At 44.0% G+C, this 21,610-nt stretch overlaps 1 protein-coding gene across 1 annotated transcript; it reads right to left on the bottom strand.

Annotated features, from left to right (window-relative positions):
* Positions 1–2,173: 2,173 nt before the first annotated feature.
* LOC137465399 (aquaporin-3-like) lies at positions 2,174–15,150 on the bottom strand. Its single transcript, XM_068177426.1, has 6 exons — positions 14,948–15,150; positions 5,955–6,081; positions 5,658–5,795; positions 4,224–4,342; positions 3,260–3,477; positions 2,174–2,574 (listed from the first exon to the last, which is right to left on the bottom strand). The coding sequence occupies exons 1-6, from the start codon at positions 15,053–15,055 to the stop codon at positions 2,400–2,402; spliced, it is 885 nt and encodes a 294-aa protein (XP_068033527.1). The 5' UTR covers positions 15,056–15,150; the 3' UTR covers positions 2,174–2,399.
* Between the last annotated feature and the right edge of the window lie 6,460 nt (positions 15,151–21,610).

The raw sequence follows: 21,610 nt of genomic DNA on the forward strand, positions 1-21,610 counted from the left end.
AAACCAGAACCCATACTACACCTTGAATCAAAAGTCTTAAGATCTGCAGCAAGAACTTTCACATATTGATCAAGATAGTTGAAGATACAAAGTGGTGGAAGAGTAGAAAAAGAGACAGTCCTGAAGGGAAATGAGAATTGAATTCTGCAGCTGTGTTAGTTGATCCCAGCAATATACACGGCTGCTACATAGAGTTTGAGGGATAAACTTCCATGCTAGAAATTTAAAAAACAATGTGCTGTCTGCACATAGAGTAAATCAAACAAACCTGAGAAATTTCTTCCCAAAAGCCATTTGATTTCTAGCTGATGAATTGCAGGAAACCACATTCATGAAGACCTCAATGAATTCTTCAGTATGGCATCATGTGGGAAGTGAGGAGTTATTTTAAGGCAGCACAATTAATACAGGAAAAATACAGCAGTACACACACCAGCCAAAGAGCAACAAGAATTTTATTTATAGGTAAGTTGTTGTCTAATTCTGTGAGCACTGTGTTCAGGTCTATTGTACTTTTCCTTGCCTGACATAGCTACAGAAAAAGAAAATTGACTCATGTAATATGCCAAATGGGGCTGGACAGTAGATGAAGCCAGAGTAGGTTTACACATTCAGAACTATGTTAAGTGAAAGAAAAGGGAATTTAAATTGTACAAAGGGTGAAGGACAAATATTTACCCAGTGGTTCTTTTGCCTTAAGACTAAGATGCCTGACAGCAGGACAATCTCACCCCCAGCCCATACCTTGGTCACTATACTGAACACAGCTACTCCATCTCCACCACATGCCTCAAAATCACACTCCAAAAGGGAAAGGCGCAAAACACAAATGGAGCATGTAGATGTACTGCCTGAAAGGGTTAATTCCCCTTTGCTCAGGCTGAAGAGGAAAAGGGCTTGAGGAAGCTATTGCTATAGATGACTTCCTTTTCATGGTGAAGTTTGCTGACAGCTGCTTAAAAATACAACAAACACTAGCATTTTACAGTGTGAGTATCAACATTTTATTTTTTTAAAAAGAAAAAAAAGAATACATTGTTTTAGTGACTGGAATGTGTACAAAGATCCATTTTTCAATGAATTCACACATTAAAGAAATAGGTTTTGAACAAGTCTCTCTAATGCATGGGACTTACAAATTCTTGCACAACCAATAATGCTTTTTTTTCAAATACTTTGTAATAATATGGCGTTGGGAGAGCCAGAGATCCCCTGAGATGCCAGTACTGCTAGTACAGGAGGTGCCTGACCTCAGTCCCTCAGCCATGAGTACCAGGGATATCCCAGTTATTCTGCAAGGTAGAAAAGGAGGAGCTCCAAAAACCACAATGCCATAATCCAAGACAATCCCAGGAAAACCTAAAATTATCTCAAAGCTGATAGAGAATCAGCAGTTCCCATACATCTCTATATGAACTCATCCCAACCTCGGTATTTAGTAACAGCTTTAAGGAGTATATTTATATATAAATCTACTAAAAAAAAAAAAAAAAAAAAGAAACCCAACAACACCACTGTAAAATTTACGTGAACACACGCAACTTAAGCAACACTGTGTTTCCATTGGATCTTGGCTATTAGCTGCTTGCAGTTTATATACAAAGCTGATTAATTAGAAAGGCTGCTTCTGGGAGCCAAGCTTTCTGTCTAGGTTAGCCCTGGTTAGAATAAGGGTTTCCTACATGTGATCTGCTAGAAGTTGGTAATACTAAAATTTTTGATTGGAACACCAGGGTGTACTTGTTTGTAAACATTTTGTCTTACTATTAAATGAAAATCCAATGCTTTCTTACTCACTGCACTGACATTATGGATCAGCTGACTGATACAATATCTAGGAATTCATAAGAGATATGAAAGTTTGGCTAATAAAAATCCTCTAGACTAGTTAATTCCTGGTGTCAAGGTACTAACTTTAGAGTAACATCAAGCAGAATTTGATCCACAGAATCACAGGCAAATTTCCTCCAGGATGTAGGAGTTTCCAATCCATGCCAGCAAAACAATTTAAGTTTTGCATGATCCCCATTCTACAGATTGGAACACAGGTTTAAAGGGAAGCAGTTTGCCAAGGTCACAGGCAATGTCAGCAACATAGCTCAAAAGAGCCTCAAATTCCTGAACACCTGATTTGTGTTGACAACAATGCCCACTTCTCTCCTGACTCCTACAGCCCTCAATCCCCTTTTATTAGGAAAAGATTACATGATACTGTATTTGGAGGAAGGCTCACAGGGAAATGTCAAAAGCAAATGTGTCAGGGATATACAAAAAAGAAAAAAAATTACTAGATAGGTAAAAAACTCTTCCTGTTGTTCTTGAAGCTCTTCTTAGCTTCTCCTTTTTGCCAGCTGCAGTCCTGAGTAATGAATACCTGCCAGATCTAGGTGGCAGCTTCCTCAGACCCTCTCCTTGTGCTTCACATTAGCCAGCTTGACTGTTTCCTGCTCGGAGGCAGGTGGAGAAGGCTCATCGTGACATCCAATTGTCAGCTGATAGACAATCACTCCTGCAACTGCCCCAAGGAAAGGAGCGACAACTGGAACCCACCACCAGTGGGATGGCTTACCAACCCTGGAAAACAAAAAGAAAGCAGACAAGGTAAGAACTGCAGCCTAAGCACTGGGATATTTGCACTTGGATCTGGAGCCATGCAAGATCTGACCCTCTGCAGCCCTCACCACCCACTTGCACAGGACAGTAGCACCTGCACGTCTGCTGAGCTTCCACAGCAGAAGTTGCCACACACACGCACAAACACTTTAAATCCCAGTGACAAGCAATTCAGAACAGCTACTTTTAGGATTTCCAAGATTATGTCTCCACCAAGAAAGAAGAGAAGCATTTGTTGTGCCTACGCTAGGTACCTTCAATTCCCTCCCACTGCTTGCAGGAAAGCAAGCCTTGATAACATATATGGCTCTCTTAATTGTCTCCAAAAATAACAAATACTTCTCATTTTCTACCATTTAAAAATCATTATGTGCTTGTGTTCAAGGTGCAACTGAAATTCTCATGGATGCTCTTAGATTTCCTCTTTGATAGCAAAGTTATGTCATTTGCTCTCACCACTGGAAGCTGCCCAGCTTCCACAATTTCTTAAGAAGCCAAAAAGCAGACAGTGTCTTTTAGGAACATTTAGACAATCCAAAGATACCTCGTGGCTGCCAAGACTCTTTATAGTGCCAGAGCTACCATCTATTTGGATTCATAATTTATTTCCCCTTGATGCACAAGGTTTTCATCAGCAAGCACTTACCGGAACACCTCCATGCCCCAGCCAGCAATGGCTGTGAAAAGACGAGGCCCAAAGTCCCTGGCAGGGTTGACAGCATAGCCAGAGTTGAAGCCCATGGAGGTTCCAATAACGAGGACTACAAAACCAACTGTGAAAGCCTCCAGCCCGGTGGGGACGGGGTTGTTGAAGGGATCAACAATAGCCAAGACACAAACAATCAGGGAGGCAGTCCCAATGAACTGGAGAGGGATGGGGAAGGAAAACAAGAATTTAATACAGATTAGTCTTCTAACCAAGTTATTTAACTCCTCTGGGATGTAATTCTCTTAAATGGAAGAGGTGCACAAAGTCATCCCATGACACTATCAGACCACAGCAGCCATGGGAATAAAAGAGTAGAGCATGCTCCTCTCTTGAGATTATGCCAGCCAGAACCTCAATCAAACTTGCATCTTTCTCCCTACCCCCAGAGGAGTTATGAATAGCTATTTAAGCAGACAGAAAAGCTGGAAACATCTTTCTAAACCTCCTTTCCGCATGCCATGGCTGGGTAGAAGCTGTTCCTTTTGTGGTTGATGACAAGTTTAGGAGACAGTCACATTCAACAGCAACCACCACCCCATACCCAGGTGACCTCTGGACTGTGCCACAACCACAATACTAGAGTGAGAGTGAGGAAGAGTGAGAGGTGAGATCATTCCTCACACTATGGCTTTTCAGGGACTATGACAAATGGCATTCTTTTCTCTGGTGTCCTGACCAGTGTTGTACCACTTTTAATGCCTTGGCACAAGCCTTCTGACTGTAAGGTCCTTTCTGCCCCTGCTCTTCCCATGGGCGAGTGAATTACCTGTGTTAACTCCAAAAATCCTTTCTGGATATTTTATCTTTAAATTGCAATTAATTTTCTAACTAAAGATGAGGCCCAGACCCACCCAAAAGATTCCTCTTCAAATACACTTTCATCCTCCCAGCACCCTCTTACCTGGTCAAAGAAGCCATTCACAACATTCAGATGCTCAGATGGGTAGGTGGCAAAAATACCAGCAGTGGCATTCTTTCCTATAACAGTGAGCTGATTATTGTCAAAAGCCCAGATAGCGTCTAGAGGTAGAAAAGGAGAAAAAAAAATCATTTGCTGTAGAGCAAAAACTTATTTGGAAAACTTAGTGCATCAACCGCCACAGCTTTTTACCAGTCAGGCTCAGAGGCAGATGGCATTAGTCCCTGGTCCCAACAATTATTTGCCAGGCATCAAGAAAGAGAGTCAAGAAGTAAACACTAAGGTGACTCCAACTCTCTCCCCAAGGTAACCAAATGCCTGTGGTATCAGTCTTGGTGAAGATATGACACAGATATGGATCAGCAAACAGGATTTGGGATGTTTTTTCACTTTTTTTTAGTTACAATTCCCAAGGTTGTCTTTGGAGCCACCAGTGCCTTGCCTACCACTGTGTAGAAGCTGGATAACTAACTTAGGATGGTCTATCTTTCCTTCATGGTGAGTAGAGACAAAACCAGACACCTCTGAATGTAGATTTTCCATGGGTTACGTAGCTAAAATGGGGTTAAATCCCTTCTGAAGAGGAGGCCTCAATCCACCAACTGGAAAGGTAATTGGTGTTGAACTGTGGCCCTGATGTTTACTGAGAGGAAGGTAAACATCCTTCCTTGCTTCTTCCTAAAGTGAAAAGTAGTTCCAGCCAGTGCTGGGGTGGCAGCTTCCTCCTCCAGCTGGAAAAAACAGTGACCCAGATGCTCCACTCAGCTACAGGGAACATCACTCCTATTGCCAGAAACAATTGGGAGGCAAAGTCTGAGTCCAAATGTCACGCTTGATATTAGAAGAACAGCAAGGGACAGCAAAATAGTTCTTGCCCCCTGTGATGATGAAAAGCACACAGGAGAAATAGAGGTATGAGGAACTGGATTTGTAAGGTGCTTTCCAAGGTATGGAACCACTCTGATAAAAGCAGCAAAGTCTGCTAGAGGTCACATTATCTGGAAGCTAACACGAGACAATCCATTTGACATCACAGTGTAGACTTCATTTTTTAAGCCAAGAATGACAAAATGGTTCTGGAACAGTGAACAGATTTAAAACCTTCATCACTGCTAGTGTTTCACTGACTTTTCTAGAAGACCAGTAGATACAAAAGAGCCCATCCAGAGGTCTAGTGTTCATTACTCAAGGGCAAAGACTTGCACTTTGACAGTGCTGGTTGGCCTTCAGATTGCTTTGAGGAGGCTTGAGCCCATCATCATGAGAATGGGAAAGCCATCCCAGAAACACGGTAAGGAGGTTTCTTGGATCTCTGCACTGCAGGTGCTCCCCTCTGATATGGAAACCTCCCTCCAGGCAGTGAGTCACAAACGCAGTAGTCTCACCTCAAAAAAGACACAAGGTTTCCAAACTTACCGTAGTACAGCCCAAAGACTATGCCAGCTCCAAGGAAAGCCCCCAGGGTTTGTGCAAGGGCATAAATTGGTAGCTTGATCCAGGGCTCCCGGGCCAGTAAGCACATGGCAAAAGTGACAGCTGGGTTCAGGTGTCCACCTGCAGAGAGGTGGGTGGTTAGTGTATTTTTATGGGCAGAATGTAGGTCCCAGAGTTGTGCCAAGGGACACTAGCTTCCATACCAGTGCCACACAGGAAAAGTAGGCCTACACAATAGCTGACACAAGTGAAACTCTGCCTACATGGAGCCACACGTACCTGATACCTGTCCTGCGATCAAAATGCCGAGCGTCACAGCGAAGCCAAAGGCCAGGTTGACAGTCAGGAAACCTCCATGAGTCCCTCTGCTGAGAATGATCTGGGCAACAGAGCCACAGCCAAAGAGCTAGGAGGAGAAAAATAGATTGAAATTACCCTCTCTGTTTCACATCAGGGCCAGCTGCTGACCAGTGCCTGCAATTGCTCTCCTTACACCTTCATGGGCCATCATAGCCCACTCACAACTCAAAACCTTCACAGCTTCTATCTTTGGTCAAAGTATCTATGCATTATCTCTAGAGATGGGAGTGAAGAAAAGGCACTTTCTTCTCAGGATGGACTGAAAACAGGGATAAAATAAAAAGCAAGATGGATCTACAGGAGTCTGAAATTCTTTGTCCAAACATCTAATTTTAAGATGCCAGGTGAGAAGGATGAGCCAGATATCGTCCTGGTCTGAGATATTCACAGTATAACTATGTTGATGAGGGATGTGGGTAACATTGTGTTAAAAAGACTCATAATTGTTTGACACAGTAGCACATAGATTGGTAGGGAACAATTCTGCTAATGCCTGGAAATACAGTCATGACTGAAGAAGGCCACATTCAGCCTGACATTCATGGAATTCTCTTTCCAGGCTCCATCAGGAAAAGTCTATATTCAAAAGAGTCCGCCAGCTGAGCCAGTGTTGTCCTTCTGTCCAAGATCAGGGGTGTAGCAAACCAAACACTCTGGCAGAAAAAAGCTGCTTGTTTTGGGTAATAAAATGCTTCCCTTGTAGGTAAGGAAGGTCTCACTTAAATATGTTCACTCCAACTGGAAAATCCTTCTCTTCCCAACTGCACCTAAAAGCCCTCATCCCTATGCTCACCCTTAACAACTCAAACCAGTTTCTCCCAGCAATTCAGTTCAACAGTCATCCAGCTGCAGGCTTTCTATCTTGGCAAGTCTTTCCACTATGCAACATGTAATTTAAAGAGCTCTAAACCTGATCATCTGTATGCTTGTATCTCCCACTGGCTTCTCCTGAACAGACCCTTGGTGTTTTATCACTTGGAATTACCACATTGGCAGGTACTGAGAGAATCCTTAAACTAGGACAGAGATTACAGCCTGCTCATGAGATGCTCAAATCTAGGGGTCAAGGCATGACTTATTTCTTCTGACCACATACCCATAACTACGCCCCCACAAAGACTTTCTACTTCCGTGAACTCCATCATCCCAGAATTACTCAATTGCCACAGAAGTGGTATCAACTCCTACAGGATAAGCCACCAAATAGGCACTGAGGTGGCTGCATTTGCTGTTGTCTATTCTCCAGCCAACACCAGACATGCCCATTGAGCAACACACGGTCCAAATCGGAGGCAAAGACAAAACACACATAACTCATCCCCTCCCATACCCTTGACAACTGAAGAATTGCTAACAAAGCAAATGGTGCACTCAGCTTGCTTGGAAAAGAGCAGCCAGGTAGGCTGCAGGCTGATTCATGAGGTGGACACTCCGTAAATAGGTGCCTGCCTCTAGACAAGGAACCAGGTGGCCAACACAAGGGCCTTGTATAAAAAGAATAAAGGAACCTGTTGAACTCGTCGGTGAGGGAGGGATAGCCAGCACTGCTCTCTACTGGGTGCAGTCAGAACAGCCCCTACAATGTCCTTACCAAGCTGGCAGAGGAGACTCCAAGACAAAGGCAGAAAAGATTTGTTTATTGGCAACAAACTGAAACAGCTATGTCCAAACCACCAAGGGAAGCAGAGCTCCAATTGAGCAAATAAGTACAGGCTAATGGCCAGGGTGAATCTTGTTTCTCCCTTTCTCCAAACACGCCCCACCAATCTTTGTAAAGATTTCAGCGAGTACATGGCCATGGTGTTTGCCTCTCAAAGGCCACACAGTACATCAGTCTGACCAGGCAGCGGACAAGCACACAAAACCTGAGTTTGGTGGAGTTTACCCACCATGATCCCTAGTGATGAAGGTATTTGTGTTATTCACTCTGTAAGAATTGGCAGTTCTGCAGGTGGATGGTGGTTGGCACGTTATACACATACCTTTTGGCTGCAGAAACCACAGAGTAAAATTTTCCCACCTCCACCTCCTTGATCACCCACAAAGTCTTCCCTTGAGCTGGAGTAATGCCAGGTCTGCCATTTCTCAAGAGGTTATCTCAAGAAGTCATTCCCCATCCTCCTCTCCTCCACTCTCCACCTGGCAGTAGCTCTACAGCTTTTCCTCAGAAGGGAGTCTATGGGCCATGCAAAAACACCCTGAAGCCACTCCACAGGACCATTACAACTGTTTATCAGATGAGCCGTGAGCACTATTTGGCTTAATTCAGCGTAACAGTAGAAAACTTAACTCTCAACAGATAAAAAGAGCGCAGTGATGCTTAGGGACAGGTTTGAACTTTGATATGCATGTGTTCAGTTCCATCCTGTACCAGTGGAGTCCACTAAACACAAACATGCAGTGTCATGCATGACATCCCTCCATGGCATTTGACTTTAAGGAACCAGTTCAAGTCATGCTTACCAAGACTTTTGTGGCAAGTACCTTGACACTACAGAGGTTTGTTGTTGTAGTAGCTAATACAATTTTTAATCACACCACCTTCACTTCTGCTCTTTGCTAGTTTTCCTTCCAATTCCTCTTCCCAGGTCAGATGAGACCAGAGAACCTCAACTTTCATTTTTTAGTGAACAAAACAAAACGTTTGTCCACTGCTCACAGAGAGCTGCTCAGGAGCAGCTAGCTTGGGTTGAAAGGCAAGAAAGGTCAAATAAAAGTAATTCAGCATTTTCCCCAGTTTTTTTTAGTCCATGCAATGTATTTAAGAGTTCTTAGGCAATATTGTACCACTGTAGTCAGGAACAGTGGTGTACACCTAAGGGGGAGATCACACCCTATTCTTTTGATTTTAATAACCTGCCTCCCACAGCATTTTGTTTTGTGGTTTTGTTTTTCATTTGCATTCGCTGGGTTTTTGTTTTGCTTTTTCATTTGTTTGTCTTTGGTTTTGTGGGGGAGTTGTATTTTGGTTCTGTTTTTGTGTACAAAAACCACTTCTGGAAGAATATCCAGCCAACAGAAACCCAGGCTAGCACCTCCCATGACAGTAGGTGCAGCAGTCAACTGCTACATACCCACGATACTAGCCAAGTTCAAAAGTGGTTTTAAAGTGCTAATAAAATACTTGCAATAAAGCATCACTCCAATGTGTTAAACCTGCTCTCCAAGGAATTGAAGTCAATCCACCCATTAACCAGGTTAATGGAAGCCGGCTCCCTAATTTCATCTTACTGACTCTAGCAAACCTAACAGAGAGGCTTCTTACTGCTCAGAGGGTGATTCAACTTCTTGCACTGTGAAAAAGGGCTAAATCTTTGTTCTGCAGGAATGGGTTCAATTGTGGCAGGGCTGGCAGACTCCAGAGGGGAGAAGAACCCCCCTGTACAAAGGAGGCACCAGCCAGAAGCAGCAGGAAATAACAGGAAAAGGTAGCACATTGCAGGAGATACCTCACACCGAGGAAACCTTGAGCTCCCAGTGTTCAGGGCATGTTTGTAGACTGAGCAGCTGGCTTTGTCACTCAAGATAAAAACACCCTGTCTCAAACACTCAAGATAAAAACACACTGTCTCAATGTCTGAACACATGAAAGCCCAGTAGCCAGTAAGGGCTGGTAGGAAAGAACCATGGAGTTTAAAAAGTTGCAATAGCTCAGGAAGAAACAAGGCTACCAAAGGCAGCCTATTTAGGCAGACCTTGTGGAAAACAGCTTCACATGTGAAGCTTCATACATGGTGCTCAGAACTCCTCTGAAAAAGAGACAGGTTTCTTTCCTTTCTTGTCTCCTTTCTTTGCCAAAGCTTTTTTACACCTTCAAGTGCAACACAAAAGGCCTGAGTGCATTTGCTCTTCAACTTCAGACAGACTGGTCTCTAAATGTAGGTGTGAAAGCTTCGCTGGCATAGACTAGGAGGAGTGCAATTACCTGAATTACAGGTCTTCCACCAGCAAATAAACCGGGGATTAGGCAAGAAGCCTGCTGTAAATCTACCCTAATCACCCTGGTGGATGGGAAAGACTGGTCAACCCTTCACGTCCTTTTGTTAATGGGGAAGATGCCAGAAGGGCAGTCAAATAATAATGAGTCTGCTTTGAAGGAAAGACCCGGAGATACTGACAGATTATTTTAAGTTTTGGACACACAGAGGGTACCATTCTTCATAGGGAGAAGGCAGGGAGCAAGAGCAGCATGCAGGGATCTTGAACTCCACAGCTCACTTGGCAGGATAGCCTCCATCAGCCAAAAAGACAATGCAAGGAGCACTATCCTTTATGCTTTTCCTCAAAGCACCTCTCAAACAACCAGGCTGGTCATCATTCTCAATTTGCAAAGCAAGGAGAAACCTTAGACCCCTCAGCCCAGTTTTTTGTCCAGCACAGCTGGAGGCAGCCTGTACAGAAGCAGCCCTGCAGGAAGGGCAGCAGCAGATGGTCTGTTATGTTACAGCTCTTTGTGCACCACCCACTGAACCAGAGCCAAGGCAGGGCTGCAGGGCTGGAGAGATGAGAGATTCTGAGCAAAACTGTGCTCCGCATACATTGAGTGCTACAAAAAAAAAAAAAAAAAAAAAAAAAAAAAAAAAAAAAAAAAAAAAAAAAAAATTGCACAAAGCTGGAGCCATGAGCCTCCCTCAGCTCTAGAAACCTAAGCAAACTTCAGCAGAGGACATGGGCATTAGAGATGGAATTCACTGGTTTAGGTTGTTCATACATGCACAGAAAGAAAAACATTTATTCTGATGTCCCCTGCTATTGTTCAGATCAAGAAGTTATAGCTGTTAGAAAGACCAGTAGGTCTGATGGGGGTTTGGTCACAAGGTTGGGCACTCCTGGGGAAAAACTGCCTTCCCACCAAGGGAAACTCTTAGTGCCTGAACTGTCCTGTTTGTAGGAAGGAGAAGTGTGCTGCTCCTGGAAAGCGACAGCAAGGAGGGACAGCTTTGGACAGTTAGTGAAAAGCTTCAACCTCTTCTGGTGGAAGGCTTGAGGGAAAGCCCAGCACTGCCACTTCCCATGTCCCCATAACCAGCAGCACCGGACCCATCAGGTTCTTCCTTTCAAGGAAGAATCAGCAGCACTCAACATGCTTACAAGCAAGGGATTTTCACTCCCTTTTACAGACTAGCAAAGCATTAACAATGAAAATAACTTTTTTTTTTTTTAATTACATTTTCCAAATGTGACAAGCTGGGTTTAAGCAAACCACTCCAAATCAAACAGCAACTGTGGAAACTACTGTGCTGCCCCAGACAGTTGTGGGATGAGCAGCAACTTTAAATTGCCAACACCTAAGTGGGGCTCCCCTTGCTGTGGTCATCTCATGAGGTGAAGCTCCCCTTGCTTTAGTCATCCAAACCACTTTACCATTTTTGTTTCTGTGGTCCACAGCACCGTCATAACCCAAAAAGCTACCACTTAGCCACAAAGTCAAGGCAGCCCCAACTGCAAAGCAATTAGGAGTTGTTTTGTTCTTTCTTTGTGCCTCTACAGCAGTGATTCACAGTGAGTCTCACTCAGAAATCAGTCATAATCCGCACAATATTTCTCCTGCAAATGTAAAAGACAAACTGAGCAAGCTTTGGTATTTACAGCTAGCAGAGCAAGGCAAACAGACTGAGCCTTAAGAGAGGCACAGAGTCCCACCATGGAAATCCGGCTTTAGTGGGTTGCTACAGTAATAACACAAACAGCAAGGGACTGGGAAAATGCCTTTGGCATTTGTAGTGCTTAAGGATTGCCAGCAAGTGGTGCTTCCAACACAGGTATAAAGCTCAAGCCTAAAGTGCTACTCAGAAAGTGAATTTTAAAGAGGGGAAATGCCAATTTAATTATCAAAGGAAATGTATGTAGAATCAGCATTACTATTTTTGTAACAATAGAGACACCACCCAGAAACTAAATAAAAGTTTTGCAATGTGCTCTGCACAGCAAAAGTGGTTTGCAAGTAGACTGCAACTTGCCTTGGCGTTCTTCAGGGCTTGGCTGCCTTAGCTGGATTATTTTTCTTATCTTAAAAAAAAAAAAAAAAAAAAAAGAAGTGGCACTATTCTAACAGTCCTTTCCAGCTCTATGATTCTACCTTCACAATCTCTTTTAAAAAATGAGAAAAATAAAATCAAGCACTAGGTTCATTCTTACAGGCAGCAAGACTATGTAGGGATCTGCAATAGCTTTTGCCTAGAAGAGTTTAAGAGAGCTGCAGTCATTATGCAAGTGAAAGGAAGGAGGGAAGAAGCTGAAGCAGTGCCAATATCCACAGTGGGACAAGTTTTACATTACACAGTGAAATTTAAAGTAGGCTGCAAACTTTAAACCTTCTCCTTCCCTTGGGGCTCAGGAAGTTGATTTCAGTGTGAATGCTTAAATCCATCCCTGACAATATTCTGTTCAATCATATTTGTGTTTAGTCAACTCCATCTCCCATGAAGAAAATTTTCATGGATTCAGGTCTTTCCTCAGACATTTTACTGTGAAGACCAAACAAGATATTTACTGGGGTACAATGCATCTAAACGCACACACAGCTCAACCTGCTGGCAGGGTGGGCAGCAGGGACTTTTGCAAAGTACAAAATGACAATTTCTGTCCTGGGAGAAAATCCAATTCAAACAACAGTCCAGGTCAACTGAAAGGGGAAGGAATTCACCTTCAAGACCCTTTCTAGTTAATGTAGGTGATAGTGATATAATAAAAAGATGAAAGGGATTCAGGGTGGTAATAAAGAAAAAACTGTAAGTTACCCTTCATTAAGATGAATAGACTGAGACAGCATGAAGTTGGAAAGGGATTGACTGGCTTGAGTATTGCAAGCTTGCAATCCTGGAACCCATTTCCCTCTGGTGTAGCGTGTTTTGGACTTCTGACTGTGTGAGAGCATTCGCAGAGTTTGGGACTTTTCCTTTCCTCTCACAAGCCCACCCCAACTTCTCCCACATGGATACAGAATGCCCACAGTGCTCTGCCCACTGCAGAGCTGCTGCAGGAGATCCTAAGTGAGTTTGCAAGTCCTACAAGATGGAGTTGAGTGTGCCACTAAAACCAGTTCAGGAACTCCTGAACTCAGTAAAGGCTCAGCCTGTAAATTTCGACACACACCCACACGCTGAAACAGAGTATGTTTGACGCTCCTGAGGACAAGGTGTGTGCTGCCCACTTCTGCCAATGCAGTGTCCAGCGTGGCTGATGGGTGCCCAATATCACTGCCGTTTTGGAGGCTGCTTATGATTTTGGACCAAACCCTTCCTCAACCTCTGAGCAGATCCCAATTCCTCTCTGCCTGGAGAGGCAAGGTGTAAGGAAAAGTAGTTGCTGTTGTGCCAACTGTCACAGTCAGAGGATGGACTAATGGAATTTGGATCGTGAGACCTTCTGAAAGCTCAGATCCAAATGGCTAAAGGTTTGTCTTGTTTCTCAGCAATATTGGCTTTGCTATCAGGAGGCATTAGTCCACCTTACAAGACTTACCTTGTTTCAATTCTGAGACTAACAGCAGCGACATCAGTGATTAATAGACAGCAATCTTCTAACTGTTAATCACTTTCCTATCACCTTCTACCCACCTTAATTCCAAATAACCCTTCTTGGAAAAATCAACAGGACTTGTTTGCAATTCACCAAAGCTGGGTTGCTCTGACAATAAAGCCATCGCACCATACCAAGTTGCTTTCTTTAAGACTAGTAGCATTTTACACAGTCTTAGCAGAGTCCCCTAAGCTGCTACAGAAGATTCAGAAATCCTCTGTTCATCATCAAAAAAAATCTTATTTATGAAAGCATATAATTGTGTCAGTCTTTTTGTGTTGTTCCCCAGGTGCTGCATCAAGCATTCCTCTGCCTTCAACTCTTCCATTTCTTAGATTTCTCTCCAAGCAGTTCAGCCACCAGTTACAAAGAGGTGTAAACCCACAGTCACTCCACTGAAACCTTCGGGATTGCTCTGGATTTACACCACCTCAGAGGAACTTGTACCTGCAGATATTCACTGTGTAAACTCCAGCTCATTTCTGCCTCAATATATATGCATCAAACTCATGGCAAACTGGGCAGTCCTGCATTTTCAGATGCAGATGCTCTAAGCCAGATATCCCTGTCACCGTTTTTCTACACCAGTGTTCACTCCACACAGCTCATACACAACTTTCCTAGCTGTTCATATGTGCCTTCAACTTTAAAGCAAATTGCAGTCCCTCAAAACATTTGCAACTTCAGGCATTAGACACACATTTATCCTGTATTATCCCTTACATTCCACCCCTTTGGAAAATGAGCACTGAAACAGGCAGAAGGGTTTTATCTCCATTGGCCACTGAAAAACACACTGACTGATAGCAAGCACCAGGTCCAGCTGGCTGTCAGCACGAGCTGCCATGGTGTCGTGCAGCCCCCCCGCTGACAAGCCCCTGGGGAATCAGCAGCTGACACCAAAAGGAACTGCAAGAGTTTAAATTCTGGCTACTACTTCTTGATGGGATGCCTGGGGAAAGCAAAGTGAAACAAAAAAATAAAAAAAGCCTTCACTTCCTCCTCCGGTGATAGCACTTGCAGTATTTCAGAGCCAAGAAAATATTCCAGGGCAGACAGAAAGGAAGTTTTACATGATCTCTAGCAAAATACTTGCTGCTTTTACAGAGATGTTTTGCTCCCTACCCTTCCCAGATACATAGAAGCTTCCACACACCCAACAAGCTCTTCAGAGCCCACATTTTGCAAGAAACCCAATATCCACCATTAAGCAATATGCATTATTTTTTTCCCTGCGCACAGGGACTGTTCTCCAGACCCCTTTGCACCAGAGCACCAGAGTTGGGCTCATTCCCAATGCAAACCCTGGCAGCAATGCAGCCCCTTCACCAGGACAATTTTCCCCAAACCCACAGGTTAGAGAGCATCTCCACACTACAACCCGCACTCACCACCAGGATCAGTGTTCCCAAACACTCAGCCAGTGCTTGCCGCACTAATTTGTTTCTGATCCTCAGGTGCTCCTCAATGGTAGCAAGAACGTCCTTTTGCCGCCCCATAGCAGTAGAGGTGCTTCTCAAGTGGTGTCAGGGAAAAAGCAGCAGCTGACAAAGCCTCAGCAAAGTTTCTTCTCCAGCACAGCTGCCTTTGCTTATAAATAAGTTCATCGATGCCTGACACACCTCCTGGGTAACCACACCCCTTCCACCCTCTCTTCAAACCCAACTTTTTTTTCCTGCTTTTCAGCACGAGACAGCGTGGGAGGTTTTTTCATTTTCCTTATTGCTTGCATAGGTGAGCAAAATATTCAGGAGCTTCATAAGAAGAAGGAATTAAATGTGGCCTGCTGAAGCCGCTGCTGTTTTCATCACCACCTAAAATGCAGGGCCATATCTGCCCTTCTCCAGCTTCAGTTAGATGCATAGACTGAGCAGTGCCTTACCCATTTTGTGTGAGCGTGGTACCCTGTGTTCAGATTTCCTTCCCTCCCAAGCTCTTGCAGGATGGCAAAGTGGTTCATGCAGATGTGTGTTCCTGTGCTGATTCAGAGGCTGTAGGTGCTTTGACAGAAAAACTGTGAGGCAGAAGGGTTTGAACCCCAACAACTAAGTCTAAGGCTTTCCTGAGCTCCGGCAGTTACCTAGCTGAACCTGGAACTGTGAGCAAGACCAAGTCTCTTTCCATGGAAATCTACATTTGGGTCCAAATTCTTTTGTGTCGTTACAAGTTATGTCACCCTCACAGAGCTTTGGGAGAGCCCTTGCAGCCCAGTCCCCCCTGAAAGCTGTAAAGAAAAGACATGAGACCCCCCCCCATTGCAGAGCCAATCCCCATCACAGGACCTCAGTGAGGAGCCCACAGACTTACCAAGCCACACAGGAAACAACCCTTGCTGCCTTTTCATCGTCAGTAACATTCTGTATCACTCTAGGACTATTCCACAAGATGGCCTGGATGAAAACAGTCCCAGTCTGTACCATCTGAGGTGACGACTGCTAAATGGACATGTGCAGCTCATGGCATCTGGTTTTTGTTAAATGAGTAGTAAAAATTCCCTAGGCTTCTTGACTCACCAGGCTTCTTGACTGAATTTGCAGGACTGAAAGGAACCCCTTTCCTTGATTTGTTCCCCTGCCTTCTCTGCAAAGCCACAGATGTCCAGCTTTTCCTCTTCCCCTTATTTAACTAGCAACTTTCCTGTGGAAAAACCAGAGCTTTTAGTACAGTGGTGAATGGGCCTTTATTTTGTACAGAAACTGCAGCCAACACGAGAAGCAGTCAGGAATGTGGCTAAGAAAGCAATAATGTGTGAGGAATCAAATACAGGGAAACACTCAAGTCCAAACATAATTACAGGAGCAGGAAACTTCCCTCGTTATTTTGTGCTCAAGCCCAGTCTGCAACTGCCAGCATCAATAGGGTCCTCTGAACCACAGTGAGTGCTCCCTCACCCCCATGCATGCTTGCTGCAGCTGGGATTTGCAAACGAGTACTCAAGACGCCCATTTTCAACCTTCTTCCCTCATTATCTTGCAGTGCATCACCAGAGCCATGGAAGCTCCTCATTTCCTCCTGCACTCCTGTCTCCTTTATATTCTGCCCTATCCTTTTACCCTGATGCTTTATCAAAGTTATCAAAGCTGGAAATTAAGCTGTATGTTGGGTTTTTTACCCTTTTGGCAGTTCCCAAGCTAAAACACATGGCCACCAGTGTGCAGTCGATGTGTTCTGTGGTGTAGTTTTATTGAGATTTACTTAGACTAGTTCCCATTCCTTCCCTGGTGGTGAGGACAGGGCCATCAGACCAGAGAGAGAAAGGTGAGGAGCAAAAAGCATGTGGGGTTGTGATGTTCTCCAAGCAAGTAGGAACATTTCTTCTGTCTCCAGCATCTGAGGCCCTCTGTTACAACTTGAGGGTACAGGCATTTCCTCACAAACAGGGAGAGGAGGGGATATGTTGAGGTTCCAAGGTTGATGGTACGTCTTGGTTTTAACTGGAATAATTAATCTCCTTCTTAATAGTGATTTGGATTCAGTTGAGAATGATGTTGATAACACACTGATGTTTCTTTTCAGCTGTTTCTCAGCAGTGCTTGCCCTAACTCAAGCACTGGTCAGTTTCCCATGCTCTGCCAGGGAGCAGGTGCACAAAAAACCAGGAGGGAGCACGGCCAGGAGAGCTGACCCAAATCGGCCAAAGGGATATTCCATGCCATAGAATACCATGTCCAGTGCATAAACTGGGGGGAATTGGCTGATCACTGCTGGGAAACAGGCTGGGCATTTCTCAGTGGGTGGTGAGCAATGGTGTTATCACATGCCTTTCTTGAGTTTTATTGTCTTCCTTTCTTCATTGTCATTGTTATTACTAGTAGTAGTGTATTTTATTTTATTTCAATTATTAAACTATTCTTATCTCAGCCCACAAGATTTTTACCATTGCCTTCCCCGCTGGGGGTGGGCAGGGGGCAGCGCATGGTACTTTGTCACTGGTTGGAGTTGAACCACAACATGGTAAAAGATGGTGAGAAGACCAGTATCAAAGCTGGTGCTTGGAGAAGTCTAGACACAGGCAAGCCTGAGGATCTGGGGTGCGGTGGGTGCTCCGACACCAGCTCTGTGCTTGACTCACTGCCTGACCCCAAGCAAATCCTTCACCTTTCCACACCCCAGCTTCTCCATCAGTAAATTGGAGAGTGATATCAGATTCCCTTCTTGGGGCGTTGCGAGGGTGAATCACTGCAGCCCAAGATCCAATGACTTAAAATGAGCAATGGGAAGTTATGCAATTGCTTTCCCAACAGGGAGCCGTGTTATTATCTAGGAAGGAGCTTGGGGAAAGGACAGTGACGCAACGCTAGAAGAAGCGGGACATCCTTTCAGAAGCCAAAACTAATCAAAGTGTGGGCAAGGCCTGAAAGACCCCAGTGCTGGAGCTTCTCTGTGCCAATACAGGAATTGCTGTGCTACACCAATCTGCAGAATTTAGGGACACATAATCTAAACAGAAATCATTTAAAGATGTCCTTGAGCAGCAACAGATTTCCAAGAAAGCCCATCTCCTACAATAACTGGGGATCAGGGTACTTGTACTCATCCTGGTGGTTAGAATAAATCCATGGGATGGTACAAATAAACAAGGTAGGATGTAGCAGTTAATAATGAGACAAGACCTCAGAGCTGATGGGCTCTCCTAGAGTTGGGTGGACATGGAAAGACACCCATGCCTTTAGGGTTGCCTTGCATGGACATCCAAAGAAGCTCTTTCACAGCACAAAGCCCCAAAGAAGGGAAATTTCCAAAACTCTGTCACAAAAAACTCATGCTTGACTTCCTGGTGGTTTTGCCAGAGCTATTGAAGTGCAAGCAAGGGATTTCTCATGTCAATCACAGCGTGATTAAAATATCAGGTATTTAGGTACCTAGAATTAACTGCCCCTATCAATCTGTACAGTGTCAAAAATCAAGGCAGTGTAACACTCCAGTTTATGGAATCTGCTGGTTGCCCAGAGGAAACTCCAGGAGAAGAGAAAACTCAATTCAGCAGGGAAGTCAGAGACAACATTGTTATGTCGTGCTCCTGCCATAAATCTCAAACTTTTCTTCCAGTATCTTATAGGACCAACAAATACAGCTGTAAGTTGGAATTATCCAGGATTTGAACCTACGCCTTTTGATCCTGGTCTAACAGAACACTTCTCTATAACATTTGTCACTTTCTTATTCCCTTCCTTTCTCTCCAGCAGAACCATGCAATGTACCTCAATAAACTCACTGTGGCTCTGGCTGTTATTTCTAGACAAGATCCAAAACTAACACCCAGGTTGCAAGTGTTCTGTTTGTGTTTCAGCCTTGCCACTTGGCTCTGTCCCTCATCACTACATGCCAGGGAAAAGATACAGGTGAAATTATAAAGGAAGAACCAATTCCTGGCTGCTCCCATTCAGCTGTTTTCCTACTGGCTATAGTGGCACAAAATAAATTCAGGCTTGTAAACTTCTTGGCTTCTGCAGAGTTCTGAAACACCCCCCAGCAATGTATTTTTTCCTATTAAAATCCAAGTTTAACAAAGTAACAAGACTTAAGTAAGTGAATGGATAAACCCAGGATGGTGCGTTGCACAGCTTGTCCAAGCCAAATCTATTCACTCATCCCAGGATGGATGGTGCAATCCAATAAGGAGAAAAGTGTGAATCACTCAAATCTGTAATGAATCACTCATTGCACTGATGGCAGGGTCACCTGGTGCATAAGCCATTATGCCAAGAGAGGTCACTGTGCCAAGGCATGGCAGGATTCAGCCTCATGAAATCTCCCTTTGGAAGATACCTCTAACTATCTTCTTCCCAAGATCTACTTGATGGAGCAGTATGGTGATACTTTCATTAGATTTCATTAAAAATAAAAATTACAGCTTGCCTAGCAAGGCAGGTTAGGAAGTGGGTGGGTAGGAAGTTTATAAGCTTTCTAAACCATTCTAGCTGGAGGGGTTAAGCACAGAGATTTCAACATCCTGCCTTGAATCTCCAGATTTCCAGAGGCAGGTGTTTATTTCATGTCTGGGTCTGCTTTGCCCTCCAAACCTGAGTTAGAAAAATGAAGATATTTCTCCAGGAAAGAGTGATAACCCACACAGCTGAGTATTTTTTATGACACCTGGTTTTGGAGAAACTTAAGATGAAACTGCAATCCTAATTTAGGTTCCTGGAGCACTAAAGAGTGGTTGGAACCTGGCAAACTGGGTTTGGACTTGAGTTACTATATAGTTATAGGAATAATATTTTAAATTTCATGAAAATAGCTCTTCATGAAGCCCACTGATTGGCACCAAGTGAAGGAAAGAGTATCCTGACATAAATCTATGCCAAATGTAATTCAGAAGTATCTCATACGGATGGATCCCTCAGAGCTATATTGGGCATGGACCTACAACCTGTGCCCCTGGAGGTTCCTTGTCATGTCTAGTTTCCTCCTCACCTGAAAGCTTGTCCTAATTTACAGGAATAAACAATGTACATCACGTATCATTCCTGTAGAGATGCCATTTTCCACTCTCAGCACTTGCACGCCAGAATAACTACTCCACACTGGAAAACCACCAACTGCTCCAGAAGAAAGCTTTTTAATAACACATCTGAAGGGAAAGCTATTACAAACAGCTCTCCTGAAATAGGGTTTTGGCAGGGTGTTCTCTGATAAACTGCTCTGTGTAGACAGCCGTTCTTCTGAGAGCTGCAGAGCCAGTCCTGACCTGGAGACACTGCTGCTGTTGTGCACCACAGCAGGAGAGTTCAAAGACCACGAAGGCAGAAGGCACAGAAATGGTGTGAAGCTCCATCAGCCCGAAGTGTGAGTCAGGAGCAATAACAAGAACTTTCCCTACCAGGTGAGGACATGTCCCAGAATGGAAAGTGTGCCTGCTCTTCAACCTAACCACAGCTAGAGGTGTTCCTCAGCACAGAAACAATTACCTTAAGAGCAAAAGAACCCACCTAGATGTAATTTTAGATGTGTATTCCATGAGATCACTTTAGGAGCGTCTCTTTGTTGGACTACAAAGGAAGACTAAAGCGATTATCCCAGGTGGAGACAGCTACATGTAACTGGTGTAACCCACCCAGTCTCTAAGGGGGTGCAGACCTGCAAGATACAGAGATGTTTCTACCACAGATGGGGTGAGGTATTTGCAATAGGAGCAGGGAAACTTTAAAAACTGTTCCACAATTCACAGCAGGGTCTCTCTCTGCAATGCCACTTAAATTCCAGTTCATCCTTGCTCAAGAAAGGTGAATTAAAAGCATAAAAGGTGCAAAGGAATGTCAGAACAACAAACGGGTGAATGGAGTCTCACCAGTCCAGTGTGGGCCAAAAGTGTTCAAATAAGGTAACGTAGTGACCCCAAGACCAAGACATAATGCTCTCAGCAGGTACATTAGGAAGAAAAAGAAGTGTTTGTGTTGGCACAAGTGCAACTAGGGATGACAATGTTAGCTGCAACTGGCAACTAGCTGTTGACAATGTTAGGCTAAAGCATAGAAACCATAGGAGCATGGATATTCAGTGCTTTCCAATTCAAGTAACATGTTTTTCCTTCTCAGGAGATACAAAGGCAAAAAGTATCAGAGGGTTAAATCTGAAAGGAAGTGTGGCATCCCTCTTTTTCCCTAATTCTGTACCCCTAAATCTCACTTGGGTCTCTCATAGTCTCTGCAGGAGATTTCCTTCTAGCCTTTACCCTCAGAGAAGAGAACTGGGCTCCTGAACTGTAAAAGCACTTTGGAGCAAACCACATGCCCTGCCTCTTGTGTCTTCAGGGCTGTTGAAGGACTGTAACTACCAGTCCACCTGGACACTCCCTAAATCCACCTCTGCAAAAGCAAAGTAAGTTGTCTACAATTGTTTCAAGCAAGAGCAGAGTCTGCTGTCCTCTTTGGGACATTAATGCCTCCAGCTGATTTTAAATCAGCCTGAATCCTCGGGAAATTTCCATACTGACCTATTTTTTTTTCTCTGGGTAGTTTAAGTATTAAACATCATCCTTTAGCAAATAAGCATTAAGGAACTGCATTGTAATGGGCATTTCTGAGATTCCATAATGAAACAGGGATTTGGCA

This window comes from Anomalospiza imberbis, chromosome Z (assembly GCF_031753505.1).
Source record: "Anomalospiza imberbis isolate Cuckoo-Finch-1a 21T00152 chromosome Z, ASM3175350v1, whole genome shotgun sequence".
NCBI lineage: Eukaryota > Metazoa > Chordata > Aves > Passeriformes > Viduidae > Anomalospiza > Anomalospiza imberbis.

Bases quoted from the DNA above. Each gene is read 5' to 3' on its own strand.
- LOC137465399 (XM_068177426.1), bottom strand. From the start codon at position 15,055: ATGGGGCGGCAAAAGGACGTTCTTGCTACCATTGAGGAGCACCTGAGG. The intron at 5,796-5,954 runs GTACGTGTGGCT...ACCTCTCTGCAG, and splicing joins GATCGCAGGACAGGTATCAG to GTGGACACCTGAACCCAGCT. The intron at 4,343-5,657 runs GTAAGTTTGGAA...TTCTACCTCTAG, and splicing joins AGTCTTTGGGCTGTACTACG to ACGCTATCTGGGCTTTTGAC.